Genomic DNA, 19529 nt, shown 5'->3' with positions numbered 1-19529 from the left:
AATTCATCACTGTTCTTCTTTAATATATGCATTTTCTCCTTTGTCGTTTATAGGCCTTTCCAGTTTAGATTACAAATAAAAATGTGTCAGTAAGAATTAAATGAGAATTAATGGTAAGAAACAAAGTTTCCACTAGAAATTTAAATACCTTATAGAAAGACATAATTTGATTATCAAATTATATAATTATAGAGAAATAAAACTACAAACTAACATGTTGCATAGTTCTATAACATTACTAAGGTTTAAAATTATTCACCCCTTACATAAAGTAGAAGCTTATCCTTTATAGCTGTGGCATAAATGTCACGTGGTAACAAAAATTTAAATAGGATATAGATTGAAACAGAACTCTCCTTACTTTGTGAGAGACAATGTAATAAAACCTAATTATTTCTCCTGTCATATTCACTGAGGCCACCCTGATTCAAAATCACAGTCTGAACAAATAAGTCAACCCAGAGGTACAGGACCAACAGACCCAATATCAAAAGCTCTTTCACCTTGCTGTATGCCGTTTCTTCAAATTTCAAAAGCTTCCTAGTCCAAGAGTAATAAATCCTCGAAGTCTAGCTCTTTCAAATGCCTATACATGAGAATAGATTATAAAATACCTTATTTCATCAGTGTCTGGTACTTTAGTGTAAGGTAGAATAGCTCGTACACGCCTTCTATCTTCTACTGGCTAGAAACCATAAAAAAAAAAAGGATTTAAAAAAATAGTCTTTTTATCTTAAAGGCAAAAGAGGTATATCCACATAAAGCCAATAAAAATTCATATTAGAAATTCCATGGGATCATTCAAATACATTTTTACTTGGACTACAAATATGCAGTGCCTAGAAAGCCTTCTTTGTTGTTCTTGTTTTTATGAAAATTATATTTTAAGTATAAGCAATATGCTTTTATAAGGTAATATGAATGATTTCATTTTAAATATACTACATGAAACATATAAGTTAACCTTTCATTGATGATACACAAGGCATTTCAGAATCTTGCAGCAAAGTCACGGTTAGTACTATGAAATCAGTAATTTCTTCTCATACATTCAGAAATATTTGTTAGGCTATCACCAAACAGTACTTTTTTTTAATCTGGTTACTTAAACACAAAATTACTGAAAAATGTTTTCTTTTTTTTTCAAAGAAGTTGTCCATTTTGTTCTGACATTATAACCCAAATTAAAATTTAATACAACAAATACTTCTTGAATTATAATAAACATAAGAAACTGAGCAATAGCTAAACCCACTATTGTACTGAAAAACAAAGTTTTGAAAAATATTTTATTCATTTTACTTGCCTCTGGTGGTGCAACTGGGTAAAGTAATTTTTCTCCTTTAAGCAAACAAGAGACATGACTGTAATAACCTATTAGGTCTGACAGTGAAGAAAAACGTCTTCCACCAATGTAGTAATCCCCACACATAGCAATAATCCTATTTGAACAGGAAAAAATACAGTATAAAAAAATCTTTACAGTCAATTTTAAAGACCGAGTTTCATAAAGAAATTATAAATCCATAATTTCCATACTCTTTTCCTTGTAACTATATCCTTATACTAAAATACTACTTATTAATATCTTCATCACAGCAAATTACTTGGGGCTATTTCTCTTACATATATGCATGCATTTGATGTGAAATACGTATCAGGCTTATAAACCTCAATTACAGAATTCCATCAAATATTTGAAAATTCACCCTCAGATACCTCTTCTCACTTTCCATATTTAAGGCTGAATTCACAATGTTAGTTAAGTTTTCTCTGGCTTAAAGGACCTCACAGATCTCTTGAAATATTTCAAGAGATATATTTATCTCTTGAAAGATATTTTGAAATCTTGAAAGATTATCTCTTGAAGAAATATTTCAAGAGATATATATATCCAACAAAGTACAGGAATAATTTCACATACTACATGTGGTATCATGGTACTACTGAACCTTATTTTAAAATCTAAAAACCAAGGGTACAACAAAAACATTTTATCATTTAACACTATATGCATTAGATGATTTTTTTCAATTTCTTCTATAAAAATGAAATAGAATACAATATGGGTAAATATGTTTATATATACAGAATATTTGTACTTGAAAATTTATATGCCTGTTTCACTGAAGTGCATGTCTGCAAAGAGTTTTAGAACAGTGAAGCTAAAATAGAGGACACAAAATTTGAGTTTTAAACAGGGTTTCCTATACTCTTTGTTATTCTACAGTCTAAAAGTATACAATTCCTTTATTTTAGACTTGCCGCTCAAAGTTTATTTGTAATTCTTTATACTTTAAAAGCTATAAATATATTTGAGGATCAGCACAGTAATGCCCAAATATACTGTTTTTAAACAAAAAATGTAAACATTCAAAAGAATCTCTCTAAATCACTGATTAAATCACTTGACTGAAAACAAGCTTCCTTCTCTATTATTTGTTACTGAGTCATTCACCTTTATTATACCGGTATATTTTTGAATATTATATCAAAATAGCTACACCATTTGGCTTCACAATAGGAATAAAGACTTACCTAAAATGGTTGACAACATTCATCTGGCTAAGAAATGAAAGTACAAAGGACCCTGGCCTTCGATCACTCTCTCTTATAAGGTAACTGCCAGACTTCCCTGCCTGCCTGAGGCGTTCTTCTGCTATCGTTCTGTCAAGTTTTCCGTGATACCACCTAGGGGAAAAACAGAGAAGATATTACAATATAATAGCAAGTGTAAAATTTCTAGTGATACTTGAAAAACATACTACTAGAGGTTTTAAATGCCTACATGTAACTTAAACATTTACATTTTACTCTGAACCAGTTATTCCAATTTTAACTCAATTCAACCTCAGTCTCTCAAAAAATACTCATTTACTTGGTCTTTAATTTGTTCTAAAAGCTCAGTTCTAGTCATCTCATATATAAATCTCTTCCATTTCTACCCATCTCCCTACTTCCAGGATTGCCTGCTATTCAAAATATAAACACTACTGCAACCAAATCCTTACTTAGAAAAATAAGATAAACAAATGGAAATGATGAATTTACTACCTCGATCTTATACTGAGGAACTATGACTTCACAAGGCACATGGAACCTATGAGAATATAAAATGTTTTATTCCATTTTAGTGTTTGTGCCCTGAGACAGGAAAACAGAATTATACTGTCTAAAGGATGCTATTTTAATTTCCTGTTTGAACATGAAGCTGATTAATCCCTTTGGCTCTAAGATAATCTACTCCATGACTATACATTTTACATTTGCACTCAACTTTCCAAATTTATTTAACAAACATTTGGGGGAATAAATAGCACCTTTGTCTCTTCACCCTTCTTGCTCTCAGTTTAACTGTATTCTACCTACATACTATCAAATGATCTACTTGAGAAACTGGCTATAACTCTAGCATCATCCATGATACCAAGTATGCCTATAAAAGCCTCATAGACTGATATAAACTGAAACATGCTTAGAAATGTACTAGAAGTATCATACAGGCATGGTAACAAATCTCCAAAGTAACTGTTATAAAATATTTTTACATTTTTCATAGTTTAGTCAAACTCATCCTTAGATACTTACAGCCTAATTTGAAACATTCAGAGAAAAACAACAAACATTCATATTACATTGATATATTAAATTATGTAACATATTATAGTACTTCAGCTTTACCACTCAGTTTATTTGTAATCTTACATTTGTAATAATGTAGTATGTATTTTATATAATATATAATAAGCCAATGATAAAAGCATTATGCTACTATGACTATTTTTGTAAGCTTGTTGTAATAAAAGCTCATTATTTTTGACACCTTAATTTTTAAAAATAAAACAAAAACACAGAAACTTAAAACTTATGGAAAGAATCACTTTTAGTTTTCTTCTAAAATCAACCTATTTTAAATAGAGCCTTATGCATAAGGCTGAAAATAATGAACTTATTTACAGAGTTCCATTACAACTTAACAAAAAATATAATTGTAAACTGTTAGTATTAGAGGAAGAAGGGAAAGAGCAATCAATACTGCATTCCTCTAAAATCCTAATCTTAGTTCAGCCATCATCTTTGAGACAAATGACAAGTAATTTTAACTTTCAAGAGCTCAGGGATTTTTTTATTCTAAAATGGAAAGTTTACACCAGAGATCATAAAGGTCCCCTGAGGAACTATAATTTAACAACATAAGAGAATAAAATTTTGAAATTTCAGGCTGTAAGTTTAGCTGTGAAAATATAAGGGATATCCTTAGGTTATCCTTAGAATATGAAACTAGTGCTTTCCTCATTACTTAAAGCAGTAGAACTATCCCAGAGAGCAGATTTATATACCCAACAAAGATAAAACTAAGGACAATTTTAAGCAAATCTCTATTTTTGTGTACTTGTTATTTGTTAAATTTCTGTTATGTCTTACGCAGTGTCAAGATGAAAAGGTTTTATTTAATCTCCTTAATCTTTTGAACTTACCATGAAATGATACACAGAGATACAGGAGGCATTACACAATTACTATTGTACAATAAATATCTGACTTACAATTTTAAGTGATATATACGTCTATTTGTGGTTTTTAGTTGTTTTTGCTTTGTTTTGTTTCAGATGGGGGTCTCACTTTGTCACCCAGGCTGGAATGCACTGGTACAATCTCAGCTTACTGCAACCCCCACCTCCCGGGCTCAACCCATCTTCTCACCACAGCCTCCCAAGTAGCTGAGACTGCAGACACACGCTACCATGCCCAGCTTTTTTTTTTTTTGTAGAGACAGTGTTTTGCCTGTCACCCAGGTTGGTCTCAAATTCCTGGACTCAAGCGATCTGCTCACCTCAGCCTTCCAAAGTCTGGGATTACAGGTGTGAGCCACCACACTGAGCTGATTTTTTACATCTATGTACTTTCAGTAAGATCTGAGCATTCAAGTGGATAAGTCAGTTCAGGAGAAAGACATTAATCTAAATAAGTAACTATTTCCTACATGTTAGCAATTTCCTTTCATGTCAAAAGGTCATAAGCTTCAAACACGTAAAGCAAAACATGTCAATTCTTATGACTATAAACTGCAATTAAATTATCCAGCCATCAGCTTGTAAACATTTATGTAGTTGATTTGATCCTTAAATGTTTTATAAATAAATCACAATAAATCCAAAGTTATAAGATTTGATTCAGACACCTTACAGATTTATAGAACCTAGGTAAAATACTATATAACCTTTAAACACCAGTCCTTGGGTTTACTCAAAAACAGTATTTCTCAACCTTTTTTTAACCCACAATCTTTTTCATAAATATAAAAATTTTACCCTACTGAGAGATTCAGAGTCCCTAAGGTGGCTGCCCTGCACAGAGAATCATACATTCTAATTAGCCCCAGTAGCCAAGAAAATGTTGTCTACCTTAACTTTCTGAAGTCTGTAATTCTTTTTATTCTAGGTATAAAATATATGGGATATGCCTTTACAAAATATACTCTCAATAACAAAGATATAACTTTTCCCAAGAGTGAACACTTTGGGAGTGGTTGTCTAAAATACTCAATTTTTTAAAATGCTACACTTTCTGCCTCTACAAATAGTCACAGCAATAGAATTACAAAGAAATAAAAGAAAACATATTTAATCAACCCCACTATTACTCTTAAGTCTTCACAGTCAAAGCCTTATTATATCTCTTTAAGAGCAGATTTGCTGGTGACTGTTTTCAAGTAAATTAAAAAAATAATTCAACTGGAATCTAGAATACCTCAAAGAAACATAAGCACAAAAGTTATACTGGTGGTATGAGAATACTCTAACATGAGATTACCAAATAATAGCTCATCACCTAAGTTAAAGTTTATAAATCTGCTCACATTTGTGGCAATTATAGCACAGAGTATACCTGGCACATAGCAATAATAAGTTTTAAAAGTATTTGTCCAATGAAGGAAGAAGTGTTGACTCATAAAACAACGTTGAAAAATACTTTATAAGTCATCTAGTTGAACCACCTTGCCAATGTAAAAAACAAAACAAAACAAAAACCTCTTTTTTAACGTCAACATAGGAAGTTCTTCTTTTTTTATTTTGGAAACAGAGTCTCGCTCTGTTACCCAGGTTGGGGCGCAGTGCCATGCTCTCATGGCTCACTGCAACCTCTGCCTCCTGGGTTCAAGTGATTCTCCTGTCTCTGCCTCCCAAGTAGCTGGGATTACAGATGCGTGCCACCACATCCGGCTAATTTTTGTATTTTTAGTAGAGACTTGTAAATTAGGGAAATTAATTTCTATCTCAACCTCAGAACAAAATTAATGACTTGTCCTAAATTGCTTTAAAAAAAATACAAAAATGAAAACTACTACGTAGGCTTTATAGTAGAACGGTTAAGACTCTAGAGCCACTGTCTTTGAATCCCAGCTCTGCCACTGAGCTGCGCAAATGTAGGCAGATATCTCCGAGCCTCAGTTTCCTCATCTATAAAAGGAATAGTGTCCACCTCACAGAACATTGGCTTACTATTATTAAATGAGCTAACACATATAAAGTTGCTTAGAAGAATACCTAATGGATACCAAGAACCTAGTAAATATTAGCTTAATTATTATCAAACCAATATCACAGGGGAATAGAGGATACTCAAAGGCTATGGGACTGACTAACAAACTTCTTCAAAAAAACTAACACATTTTATGACTGTTGCATAATAGGTGATCAATCTGTGAATCATCTTAGTCTCAATTACCTATTTTCCAGTCTTGTTTACTTTCCATGTAATTTGGGGAAGAGGACAGAAGAAATCAATCTTTTTTTTTCTACTAAGGCATTAACTTTAGGAAGAAATTTTCTCAAAACTCTTTTTGAACATTATAAAGCATTCAAATTAATTGGGGCTGCAGGTGCCATACTATTAATAAACCAGAAATTCTATTTCACCTGGCAACTCTAGAAGGAAACCCTCAAAGAACCCCCATTCTTTTCCCAATGTGTGTATATTTTAGGGGTTGGGGAGCAGTATAAAGGATAGTAGGTACTTGAGATACTATGACTTAAAACTGCTTAATGCAACACGTTAATAATAAAGCATTTATGTCCTCCTATTTTAAAAGTAAATTTCCCTCTCTCTTCTTCCTTGCCTAAGGAAACTGGGGAAAAGGAACAGCAGGAGGAAATTCAAGAAGTACATACATGTCTTCCCAGCTAGCTTTGTAAATTTTTGTTGAGAAATTTTACAGGTAGATATGGAGTTTCTTAATTTCATTTTTTTAGAAATACAAATCAATTTATATACAATATCATACATCTAAGATAAAACTGCATGTGAAATAAGTGAACAATTTTAAAAAAGGCACAGAAATCACTCTATTTTAAATTTGGAATCACATGAACATTTTTTATAAATGTGTGCTGTGGCCAGGCACAGCAGCTCACGCCTTTATAGACCAGCACTTTGGGAGGCTGAGGAGGGGACTGCTTGAACCCAGGAGTTCATGACCAACCTGGGCAATATGGCAAAACCCCACCTCTACAAAAAATACAAAAATTAGCCAGGCATGGTGGCACAAGCCTATGATCCCAGCTACTCGAGAGGCTGAGATGGGAGGATAGCTTGAGCCTGAGAAGTCAAGGCTGCAGTGAGATAAGATCGTGCCACTGCACTCCAGACTGGGCGACAGAGAGAGACCCTGACTCGGGGGAAATAAAAATGGGGGTGGGGGCTGCTGCATATTGCTGGAACACATTTGAGGGGCCCTAGTGAGGCCTTTGTGTTTTATAATCTGTCTCACTTGATCAGAGAAAAATATGTAAATTTGTGCAATGAGAAAATATCCTAGTGTGAATGCAGACAGGCATTTCATTGAAACTATACAATTATTTACAACTCACTTGACAATCCCAAATGAAAACTGTCTACTACACAACAGAAAACCATTAAACCAGTGCTAACATCAGTAGACTTCCTTTTATAAAAGGAAAACTAAATAGAAGTTACCAGCAGATCGCTTTTACTGTCCACTTGTTTTTCCTTTTGGTTATATTACCGACAGGCACCAAAGTAGTTACAGAGAAACATACATGCAGAAATCCAATTGCCAAGAAATCTTTTGCATCTGAATCACTTGGGAGTCTGTGTGCCTGATCATACTACAAACTTCTGGAGTTATTCTGCAAGTCTCAAAATGCTAATCAGACTTTCTTACACATGCTTGTGTCTTCTAAAACTAAATTGGTGATTTCAAGCTGGTATGCATTTGCTAAAACATAGAAATCTTCTAAAGCTCCCATATTTATGTGTAACTAATACATTCTTACTATCTGTGATATGGTTTGGCTGTGTCTCCACCTAAATCTCATCTCACATGTTGTGGGTGGGACCTGGTGGGAAGTAACTGAATTATGGGGGCAGTTACCCCCATGCTGCTGTTATTGTGATAGTGAGTGAGTCCTAATGAGATCTAATGGTTTTATAAGGGGCTTTTCCCCCTTTTGCTCAGTACTTCTCCTTGATGACACTATGTGAAGAAGGACATGTTTGCTTCCCCTTCTACTGTGATTGTAAGTTTCCTGAGGCCTCCCCAGCCCTGTGGAACTATGAGTCAGTTAAGCCTCTTTCCTTTATAAATGACCCCAACTCAGGTTTGTCTTTGTTAGCATCATGAGAATGGACTAATACAGTCTGCTAAAGGCTTTTTTTTTTTAAAAAAAAAAAAAAAAAAAGCAACTGATTTCTTAAAGTGAAGAGGAAAGTAAAGAAAATTTATCTCATACTAAGTGACTTTACTTGGCATTTTTTCAAATCACTATGATAGACTAAAATTGGGTCACTGGTAAATTCACTTGAACAACCACTAGGCTAAGCAAAACAGGTGTAGTACCCCTTAGACCAACTATGCATCACTTAAACTTGGGGAAGGGGAAAAGAGAGCATGTTTTTATCTTAGCTATTCTTGGGTATATTTGTATATATCCAGATAGCTAGTGTGAATATATGTGTGTGTGTGCACATGCGTGCATGTGTGTATGTATTTATCTCAGATCAAGTTAGTTCAAAGTAAGGGCAGAAATGCTGTTTCCTTTTTCAATAGGTAATGTATTTAGAGAATCCAAGAGGTTTTAGTTTTGAGAGAGCATTTCTAAAGAAACAGCACTATCATACATTCTGTCCACCCAAAATTAACTAAAAGACTAACATACAAAAGGTGAGAATACAAAAGTTTACACTGAAATGCACTCAACCATGATTGTGAAGTTCTTACTACCTTTAACTCCCATCACCCTAGTAAACAGATAATGAAGGGAAGAAAAAAAACCACACCTCTCCAAGAAATGTTATGCACTAATCAAATGTTGCGAGGGAGGAGGAAAAGGGAGGGAAGGCTAGCACAACACCTACTAGCAGGAGGCTAAGATCAGTTAATACAGCATATTTTCAATCTCTTTTATCTGTGTACTTTAAATTCTCAAAATGGTATAAATTCTTATAGTTGGGATTTTCTTAGAACTTCAACAATTACAATATCATACCATTCAGCACATGAAGACAAGAAATCACTACATCTGGAAGTTAAAAGTAAACTTTAGTCTAACATTGTCTCTTATTTAGTTCATCTCCAACAAACTATCTGCCAAGCAGTGTGCTACATGGTAGACGATAACAGTAAATACCACAGAACACCATGACGTGTAAGTTTAGGATCCAATGGAGAAGACATTCAAATTAAGCAACTGTAATCTGGTAAAGTAAGTAAGAGGATACACAGGGATACAAAAAAATACCTGTCTCAGTCTTAGAATTTTAGCATACATTTCCTGAAAGAACTGATGGCTAAACTGATTTGGAAAAAGGGAGGGACTGAGAAGGAAAGTGAGAAAAACGTAACAGGCAATGGGAAAAAGCACAGGCAAAAAAAAAAAAAAAAAAAAAAATGACTTATCAAAAGATATATAGCCATAACAATACCCTAAACATTCTTCGTAATATACTTTACAAATCTAATTCCCACCAAGTAAAATGGAAAGAATGTAAGTTTATAAGTAGACATGTTACCTTACTTGCTGAATACAGACATATTACCTTACTTATAGAATTTCTTTCAGTTCCTCAAACTGAAATATGCCTCAAAGAACATTTTAAAAGTTCAAAATATTCTCAGATCTGTCCTTTCATCTGGTATCCGCAATAACCCTATGAGCACAGGGCAGGGGAATGGGTATTATCCACTCTATCCCTCAAAAGTTCTCCACAATATGCCCATTTTTCTCCTATACATACGCTTATATCCCAAACAAGTTACAATTATTCATTCAACAAAGATTTTTTTAAGCTCCTATTATGTGTTAGGCAATGTTTTAAGGCATTAGTTTTCTTCCTCTGTGCTTTCTCAAGGTATTTCTCCTATGTAACTTCTTTTAAGAAATAAGAGTGAAATATAACACAATTTACTCAAAGGTCATCCTAAAACTAAGGCACTTTCTACATGCCTTTTCCTCAGAATTTTCCATTTCTGTATTTATTCACAGTCATGGAAATATCAGTTATCAATCAGCTCAAATTATAACCTGTATGAGAGTGATCCCCAAATTTCCCTCTCTAAATCTAACTTCCTTCTTAAACGCCAGGCTTAAATTAACAAAGCCCTCCCAAGAATCTTCACCTTAAGGTGAATATATCAAAATCTTTAAAAATTAGCAAATATCTCTACAAACACACAGAAACACACACACACACACCCACTCACACTTCTCTTCCTCTTTATTGTTAATGACACCAGCATCCTTCCTAGTGTCCAGACCGGAAATTTCAAAAGCAACTTTGCTTCATTCTTGTGGTGTTATTTTATTTATGTATGTGGTTGTGTTTATATATCTATATTTTAAAAAATAGATTTTCATCCACAGTTCCTGGTTTATAACTCCCATAGCCCTTTGTGTTAGTCTGTCTTTGCATTGCTATAATCGAATACATGAGACTGGGTAATTTATAAAGAAAAGTGGTTTATTTTGGCTCATGGTTCTGCAGGACCATAGAGGAAGCATAGTGCTGGAATCTGCTTTCAGGGAGGCCTCAGGTAGCTTTTACTCATGGCAGAAGGCAAAGGGAGAGCTAGCGCATCCCATGACCAGAGAGAGCAAGAGGAGGAGGGAGGAGCCAGGCTCCTTTAAACCAGTAGTCCCCAACCTCTGGCACCAGGCACTGACTGATTTAGTGGAAGACAATTTTTCCACAGACGGGAGCTCAGAGGAGATGATTTCAGGATGAAACTGTTTCAGCTCAGATCATCAACCATCAGATTCTCATAAGGAACAACCTATATCCCTCACATGAGGAATTCACAACCGGGTTCGCACTCCTGTGAAAATCTAATGCTGCTGCTGATCTAACTTCTGCTGATCAGAAGGTGGAGCTCAGGCAGTAATGCTCACTTGCCTCTGGCTCATACCTCCTGCTGTGTGGCCCAGCTCCTAACAGGTCATAGACAGGTACCAGTCCACGGAGTAGGAGTTGAAGACCCCTGCTTTAAACAACCAGCTCTCGCCTGAACTCATTACCACAGGGGAGGGCAGCAAACCATTCATGGGAGATCCACCTCTATGACACAAACACCCACCAGACCCCACTTCCAACAATGGAGGTCTCATTAAACATGAGATTTGGAGGGGACACACATTCAAACTGTGTCACCCTCCTTATAGTCTTTTATTACAATGTTTGGTGTGTTAGTCCTCAGAAAACAATATCCTTGACCTTCTCCTGCCCTCCTTTCACCTGCACCAAGGCAGGACTCTAATTTTCCTCCACTTTTCTGACTGTGGGTCATAATGCCCTCATTTCAGAGAGGGTCTTGTGGGAGGCCTTCCTATTGGGGAAAGTGCTGATGTCATGAAAATTCCATAAAAAACCAAAAGGACTGGCTTCACAGCTGAACATGTGAAGATGGGCAAGAAGGTGAACAAGAACTCATCCATTTGCTGGGAGAGTGGCATACCCTAACTCCATGAAAACAGAGGCTCCTACATTTGGGACCCTTCCAGACCTTGCCCTATGGCATCCAGACCTTGCCATATGGCGGTTTACTTGTATCCTTTAACATATCCTTCATAATAAACCAGTAAACGTGTTTCCCTGAGTTCTGTGAGTAGCTCTAGCAAATTAATCAAACCTAAAGAGAGGGTTGTGGAAACCCCAACTCGAAGCCATCTGGTACAAGTTCTAGATATCCAGACTTACAACCAGTAGGAAGGAGGGCCCAGTCCCCAAGACTGAGCCCTAAGCCATTGGGATCTGACACTATCTCTGGGTAGTGCCAGAAATGAATTGGAGGCCAATCAGCTGGTGTTCACTGAAGAACTGATTGCTTATTTGGCAGGGAGAAATAGCGTGCATTTGGACACAGAAGTCTTCTGTGTTGATTGTTGTGGTGTAAGGGCAGAGGAAAAACAATTTAAGAGTTTTTCCTAAACACTTATCTTCCTAGTCATAAAACTACTGTCAATTTGTATACTGCACCTCCAGAATCACTGAAATTATTCTCCAGTTTTCCATTCCTTCATTCATTACCACCCTCTCCATATCATATTGCTCCAACCCTTCCTACAACTAGGGAAAGATTAATCTCCCTAATAGGCTTCTTCCTAAACCACAGGCTTAATCATTTCACTCCAATAGCTCCAAAGTGTAGAAATGGCTATTCAATAACAAGTACAAACTATTCACCATGGTATTCAAAAGCCACCATGAAAGGCTCCAGCCTCCCTTTTAGCCAAATCAGACTATGTGTAACTCTACAAATACTACCTTGTTTCACCATGTCTTTTCACAATACAGTCATCATTTGATTTTTGCTTGTCAAAACACTATTCCATGTTGAGTTCCAGGGAAAAGTATACTTGCATAAAGCCATTTTTAATCCCCTTTAACCGAATACATTACCTCCCCCTGATATGGTTGCTCTGTATCCCCACACAAATCTCATGTTGAACTGTTACTCCCAGTGTTGGGGGAGGGACTTCGTGGTAGGTGATTGAATTATGAAGGCAAATTTCTTCTTGCTGTTCTCGTGATAGTAAATTCCCACAAGATCTGATGTTTTAAAAGTGTGTGGCACTTCCTCCCTTTGCTCTCTCTCTCTCCTGTCACCATGTGAAGACGTTCTTGCTTCCCCTTTGCCTTCTGCCATGATTGTAAGTTTTCTGAGGCCTTTCCAGCCATGACTCCTGTACAGCCTACAGAACTATGAGTCACTTAAACCTTTTCTTCACAAATTACCCAGACTCAGGTAGTTCTTTGTAGCAGTATGAGAACAGGATCATACAGAAAACTGGTACGAGAAAAGTGTGGCACCGCTATAAAGATACCTCAAAATGTGGAAGCAACTTTGGAACTGGGTAATAGGCATAGGCTGGAACAGTTTGGAGGGATCAGAAGAAGACAGGAAGATGTGGGAAAGTTTCGAACTTCCTAGAGACTTGCTCAATAATTGTAACCAAAATGCTGATAGTGATATGGACAGTGAAATCCAGGCTGATGTGGTCTCAGATGGAGACAAGGAAGTTACTAAGAACCAGAGTAACGGTCACTCTTGCTATGATTTAGCAGAGACTGGCAGCATTGTGCCCCTGCCCTAAAGATGTGTTGAACTTTGAACTTGACAGAGATGATTTAGCGTATCTGGCAGAAGAAATTTCTAAGCAGCAAAGCATTCAAGATGTGATTTGGTTTTTTTCTAAAAGTATATGCCCATATGTATGAAGAAAGAGATGGTATGAAACTGGAACTTATGTTTAAAAGGGAAGCAGAACATAAAAGTTTGGAAATTTTACAGCCTCACCATGCTATAGAAAAGACAAACCCATTTTCTGGGGAGATATTCAAGCCAGTGGCAGAAATTTACATAAATAACAAAGAGCCAAATGCTAGTAGCCAAGACAATGGGGAAAATGTCTCCCAGGGCATGTCAGAGATCTTCATGGCTGCCCCTCCAGTACAGGCCTGGAGGTCTAAGAGGGAAAAATGGTTTCATGGGCCAGTCCCAGAAACCCACTGCTAAGTGCATCCTTGGGATTTGGTGCCCTGCATCCCAGCCACTCCAGCTCCAGCTGTGGCTGTGGCTAAAAGTGGCCAATGTACAACTTGGGGCATGGCTTCAGACGGTGCAAGCCACAAGCCTTGGTGGATTCCACATGGTGTTGGGTCTGTGCGTGCACAGAAGGCAAGAGCAGAGCCTCCACCTTGATTTCAGAAGATGGATGCAAATGCCTGGATGTCCAGGTAGGACTCCACTGCAGGGGCAGAGCCCTCATGGAGAACCTCTACTAGGGCAGTGCAGAGGGGAAATGTGGGATTGGAACCCTCACAGAGAGTCCCCACTAGAGCACTGCCTAATGGAGCTGTGGGAAAAGGGCCATCATCCTCCAGACCCCATAAGGGTAGATCCACTGACAGCTTGCACTGTGTGTCTGCAAAAGTCGCAGGCACTCAATGCCAGCCCATAAAAGCAGCTGTGGGGGTTGTATCCTGCAGAGCCATGGGGCAGAGCTGCCAAAGGCCTTAGGAGGCCACCCCTTGCATCAGCGTGCCCTGGATGTGAGACGTGGAATCAAGGATTTGGGAGCTTTAAGGTTTCATGACTTCCCTGCTGGATTTCAGACTTGCACGGGGCCTGTAGCCTATTTGTTTTGGCTATTTCTCCCATTTGCAACAAGAGCATTTACCCAATGCCTGTACTCTCACTGTACCTTGGAAGAAACTAACTTGTTTTTTATTTTACAGGCTCATAGGTGGACGGGACTTGCTTTGTCTCAGATGAGACTTTGGACTTTTGAGTTAATGCTGGAATAAGTTAAGAGTTTGGGGGACTGTTGGGAAGGCATGATTGTGTCTTGATATGTAAGAATCATGAGATTTGGGAGAGGCAGGAGAGAATGATATGGTTTGGCTCTGTGTCCCCCACCTAAATCTCATGTTGAATTGTAATTCCCAATGTTGGGGAGGGGACCTGGTGGTAGGTGATTGGATCATGGGAACAAATTTCCACTTGCTGCTCTCGTGATAGTGAGTTCTCACAAGATCTGATGGTTCAAAAGTGTGTGGCACATTCCCCTTCACATGCTGTCTCTCCTGTCACCATTTGAAGATGTGCTTGCTTCCCCTCTGCCTTATACCATGACTGTAAGATTCCTGAGGCCTCCCCAGCCATTTGTGAGTCAATTAAACATTGCTTCTTTATAAACTACTCAGTCTCAGGTAGTTATTTATAGCAGTGTGAAGACAAACTAATACACACTCCTTTAAAATCCTCTGTATTTAGACATAATCTTCCTCTATCTCATTGTACTTTTTTACATGTTCCCCTATACTGGCCATAAACTCCTCCTCTAACAGGCCAAATTTTGTTGATTTTTATAACCCCTATAGCATTCTTAGTATAGTGCTTTGCATACAGTAGGGAATCCACAAATGTTTGTGGGGGTTATAATAAAAGCTCAGGTAGAACTGTTCTCTGGATTTCGATATGATATTTGAAAGCACTTTTCAAAATGCCAAGAACATATCAGCTCAGCAATGAATCTCAACCTAATGGTAGTACTATTACTCTAAATATCTTCTAGAAAACTGTTTCATTACAACTATTATAAAGGGGGGATATTTGACAAAGCAAACTTCTAAAAGAGATGGGAAAAAATGAGCTTAAGATTATGAGGAAAAATGGCCGGGAGCGGTGGCTCAAGCCTATAATTATAGAACTTTGGAAGACTGAGGTGGGCGGATTGCTTGAGCTCAGGAGTTCAAGACCAGGCTAGGCAACATGGCAAAACCCTGTCTCTACAAAATGTACAAAAATTAGCTGAGTGTGGTGGCATGCGCATGTAATCACAGCTACTCAGGAGGCTGAGGCATGAGAATTACTTGAACCCAGGTGGCAGAGGTTGCAGTGAGATGAGATTGTGCCACTGCACTCTAGCCTAGGCAACAGAGCAAGATACTGTCTCAAAACAAAAAAGAAAAAAAAAAAGAGCATGAGAAAAACAGTCTTATTAGGGAAGAAGGTCATCTTTTCCTTAAAAACAGAAGAGACAAAAGATAGGTGGAAACACAGTGTCTACAATCACGGAATGGCAAAAGAACAAATACACAGCTCCCTCACAGTAAAAAGTAGAGAAAATTATTTTAAGATGAAATATCTGGGATGGAAAAAGCTTTCAGATATCTAGTCTAATTCCTTAAGGTCACAAATAAGCAGTGATAAGTGAACTTGAAAATATGTAATTTTCATTCTCTCTACAAAGTAGTAATCAAGGCCATCTAATGAGGAAGAAGATAGGCCTTAAGCAGTGTGGTAAAATGCCAAAGCAGAGCAGCTAGGGGGAAATATATTAAAAGTCTGGAAGGCATAAACAAAAGGAGTGCAATAAGAGCACCATGTAATAAAAGCACAGATGAAGTTAGCACAAATTCATGCTATCTACTAGGCGCAGTGGCTCACACCTGTAATCCCAGCACTTTGGGAGGTTAAGGCGAGCAGATCACATGAGGCCAGGAGTTCAAGAACAGCCTGGCCAACAAGGTGAAACCCCGACTCTACTAAAAATACAAAAATTAGCCAGGTATAGTGGCACACGCCTGTAATTCCAGCTACTCGGGAGTCTGAGGCATGAGAACTGCTTGAATCCAGGAGATGGAGGTTGCAGTAAGCTGAGATTGTGCCACTGCACTCTGGCCTGGGCCACACAGCGAGACTCTGTCTCCAAAAAAAAAAGAAGTGGTATCCAAGTAGCAGTCAGGTGACTTTTCCCATAAACTCAGATTCTTGGCACTTTAGAGCAGTTTTAATTTCCGAAACACTGTTTCTCACATGGAAGAAGAAATCAGTGAGTCCACAAGTTACCAGAAAACAGCTTTGTATCTATAATTATGAGAGGCTTTGACAGTTTATGTGCAGGAAGTTCTCCAAAACAGGAATGCTGAGGCACAGGGTATTAATAACAGATACAGGAAGGACCATGCTACTTCCTTACTCCCACTCTCCATGTTCTCAATTCTCAAGTCTCTGTGGGACAGGTCTAGAAATTTCAGGGAAGAAAGATAGATAGTGGCAATCCTGACACATGAAATAAAATGCCATGAAATTTGAGGGAAAGAGGTAGAAAATTTAAGGATGAGAAAAATGAAGAACCACCTTTGGTTTTGAAGTATTTTTGTGATTGTCCATTTAACTGTTTATCCACCGATAACCTGGGAATCTGAATAGGCTATCCATTACTGTCTTTTGAAGGGCTAATTATTTTTTCCACAGCTATTTTTCCCATTTCTTAAAATGCATTCTGAAACCAACTGGCCCTCAATATAACTATAGTAACCAGGCAAAGAAGGAATTATCTTCCAGGTACCATAGCCAGAACATCTTAGAGGGCACATCTATTACAGGCAACAAAAGCCAAGGCACAAGCTAATCATTCATCATGCTTTAAATTTATACTCGTAATTTGTCTTTTCAAATAAACAGATCTGGTCTCAGAGCATTCTAGCACAAAAAAAGTTAAACATTAATAGTTCTGAAAGTTATCCAAATATGTCAGTTTAAAATGTATTACTTGGTATACAGATTTTAACTTAGTGTCCATAATTTTTTAAATTTTAATGAAATTACTGAAGAAACCACAGAAAAATTTTTATTGCAATTCCAAACGACTTTCAATAATTTAAAAAATCAGCCTTTAATTTCAATTTTTTGAAATTAAACTTTTTTTAACCTGCAGTGTACTTTAAATCAGTATTTTTTTTGAAGTAAAATAAACATAATTGTTAGGAAGTATTTAATCTGCTTGATTACTAATATAAAAAATAATGGAAGCAGACTATTATTCGCAAGGTGCTACTCATTTAACAGCACATAAAATAATCTTGACAGCAGTTGTTCAACCCTCTCCCATATTAAACGTTCTAATACGGGATTATTAAATAGTATTCTGTATTTACTCTAGGTTGAGAAGTTCTCTGAAAAACCCAAAAGATAGCACACTTTTTTAAAAAGACAAGATTTTTTAAAAGGAAGCTGCCATGATTTGAATGTGCCCCCAAATTTCCTGTGTTAGAAACTTAATCCCCAAATTCATACATTGATGGTATTTGGTGGTAGGGCCTTTGTGAAGTAATTAGGATTAGAAAAGGTCATCAGGGTGGGGCAGGCCCCCCCCCCATGATGGAATTGGTGATTTTTATAAGAGAAGGAGAGACCTAAGCTGGCATCCTCCCGCCCTCTCACCATATGACTCCCTGAACTATGTTATTATGTAGCTAGAAGGCCCTGGCTGGATGCCAACCCCCCTCCCCAGTCTTGGACTTCCCAGCATCCAAAACTGTAACAAATAGTTTTTTTAAAATAAATTACCAGTTTCAGGTATTCTGCGGCAGTAATAGAAAATGGACTAAGACTGAAGTTTTTGCCTGTTAGCCATTAATAGAAGCTGTGATGTAATTCTGTACTTCTTTATGAACACAGTGAATATGACAATCAGAATAATATATCCATTTTAATATAAAACTCTTTATACTTTACATAATTTGGAAACCACATTCTGCCTAGCTCCCAAATATAATGCCCTCAAAAAGGTGTAATATTCAAAAATTTTTTATTTAGGATCTCCGAAACAAACTTAAAGACGGGGGTGTCACTTGTATAATAATCCAGGTCACATATTTGTCATACTCATCCAGTATCATAATAAAGAGCATTTAACAATGTAAATAATTCCTAACTCTCCCATCAACCTTAAGACAGAACTGCATTTCCACCAGCGACTGGATCTTTCAATCTAGGTATCTCAACAACTAAAACTCAACACTTTTTTTTTTAATGACCATCATAATTTTTCCCACAGCCCTTCTTTTTACCTCTCTTCTCCTGTTTCTCATCTTTACTTGCCATTAACATCAATTCAGATACCCAAGCTATGAGCTGAACCATCTATTGCTGGTTTAAGACCAAAAAATTAAATACAATTCAACCTAATGGAAACTTCTCATCAGTATCTCTGACCTATCTCTCTACCCTGTTTCCCTCATATCCAATCAGTCAAAAAGCCTTAACAATTCCACCTTCCTATACTCTTATTCCATCCTGTCATTTCCTTTGCAACCCATTATGTTCTCTATTCTTACAACAGATTTTTCAGTTTTACTGGTCTCCCATCTCCTTATACATCTATAATATTATCGCCAGAAACAACTATGCCCAAAACACAAATCAAAACTGAAAAAGTCCCATTGCTTACAGAATTAAATCTAAACAACTGGTACAACATTCAGTAATCTTTATGACTTGGCCAGTCTCCACTGGACTACCTGTCATTTCTTAAACAAACCAAACATGCACTTTATTTCTTGTTTTTGTTTTTTGTTTTTGTTGTTTGTTTTTTGAGACAGAGTTTCACTCTTGTTGCCCAGGCTGGAGTGCAACAGCATAATCTAGACTCACTGCAACTTTCACCTCCCGGGTTCAAGCGATTCTGCCTGCCTGCCTCAGCCTCCCGAATAGCTGGGATTAC

At 37.0% G+C, this 19529-nt stretch overlaps 1 protein-coding gene across 1 annotated transcript in view; it reads right to left on the bottom strand.

Moving 5' to 3' along the window:
* Positions 1-19529, bottom strand: part of RASA1 (RAS p21 protein activator 1) — a 121389-nt gene that overhangs the window by 56171 nt on the left and 45689 nt on the right. Inside the window, exons 2-4 of the mRNA XM_065546478.2 lie at positions 2539-2691; positions 1303-1442; positions 615-681 (exon numbers count right to left, since the gene is read on the bottom strand). Of these exons, the coding sequence (XP_065402550.1) occupies positions 615-681; positions 1303-1442; positions 2539-2691 (360 nt within the window). The remainder of the gene's footprint in view (positions 1-614; positions 682-1302; positions 1443-2538; positions 2692-19529) is intronic.

Source organism: Macaca fascicularis, chromosome 6 (genome assembly GCF_037993035.2).
Source record: "Macaca fascicularis isolate 582-1 chromosome 6, T2T-MFA8v1.1".
Taxonomy (NCBI): Eukaryota; Metazoa; Chordata; class Mammalia; order Primates; family Cercopithecidae; genus Macaca; species Macaca fascicularis.
Note: the sequence above shows the minus strand (reverse complement) of the source record. Positions and strands in the feature narration are given on the sequence as shown.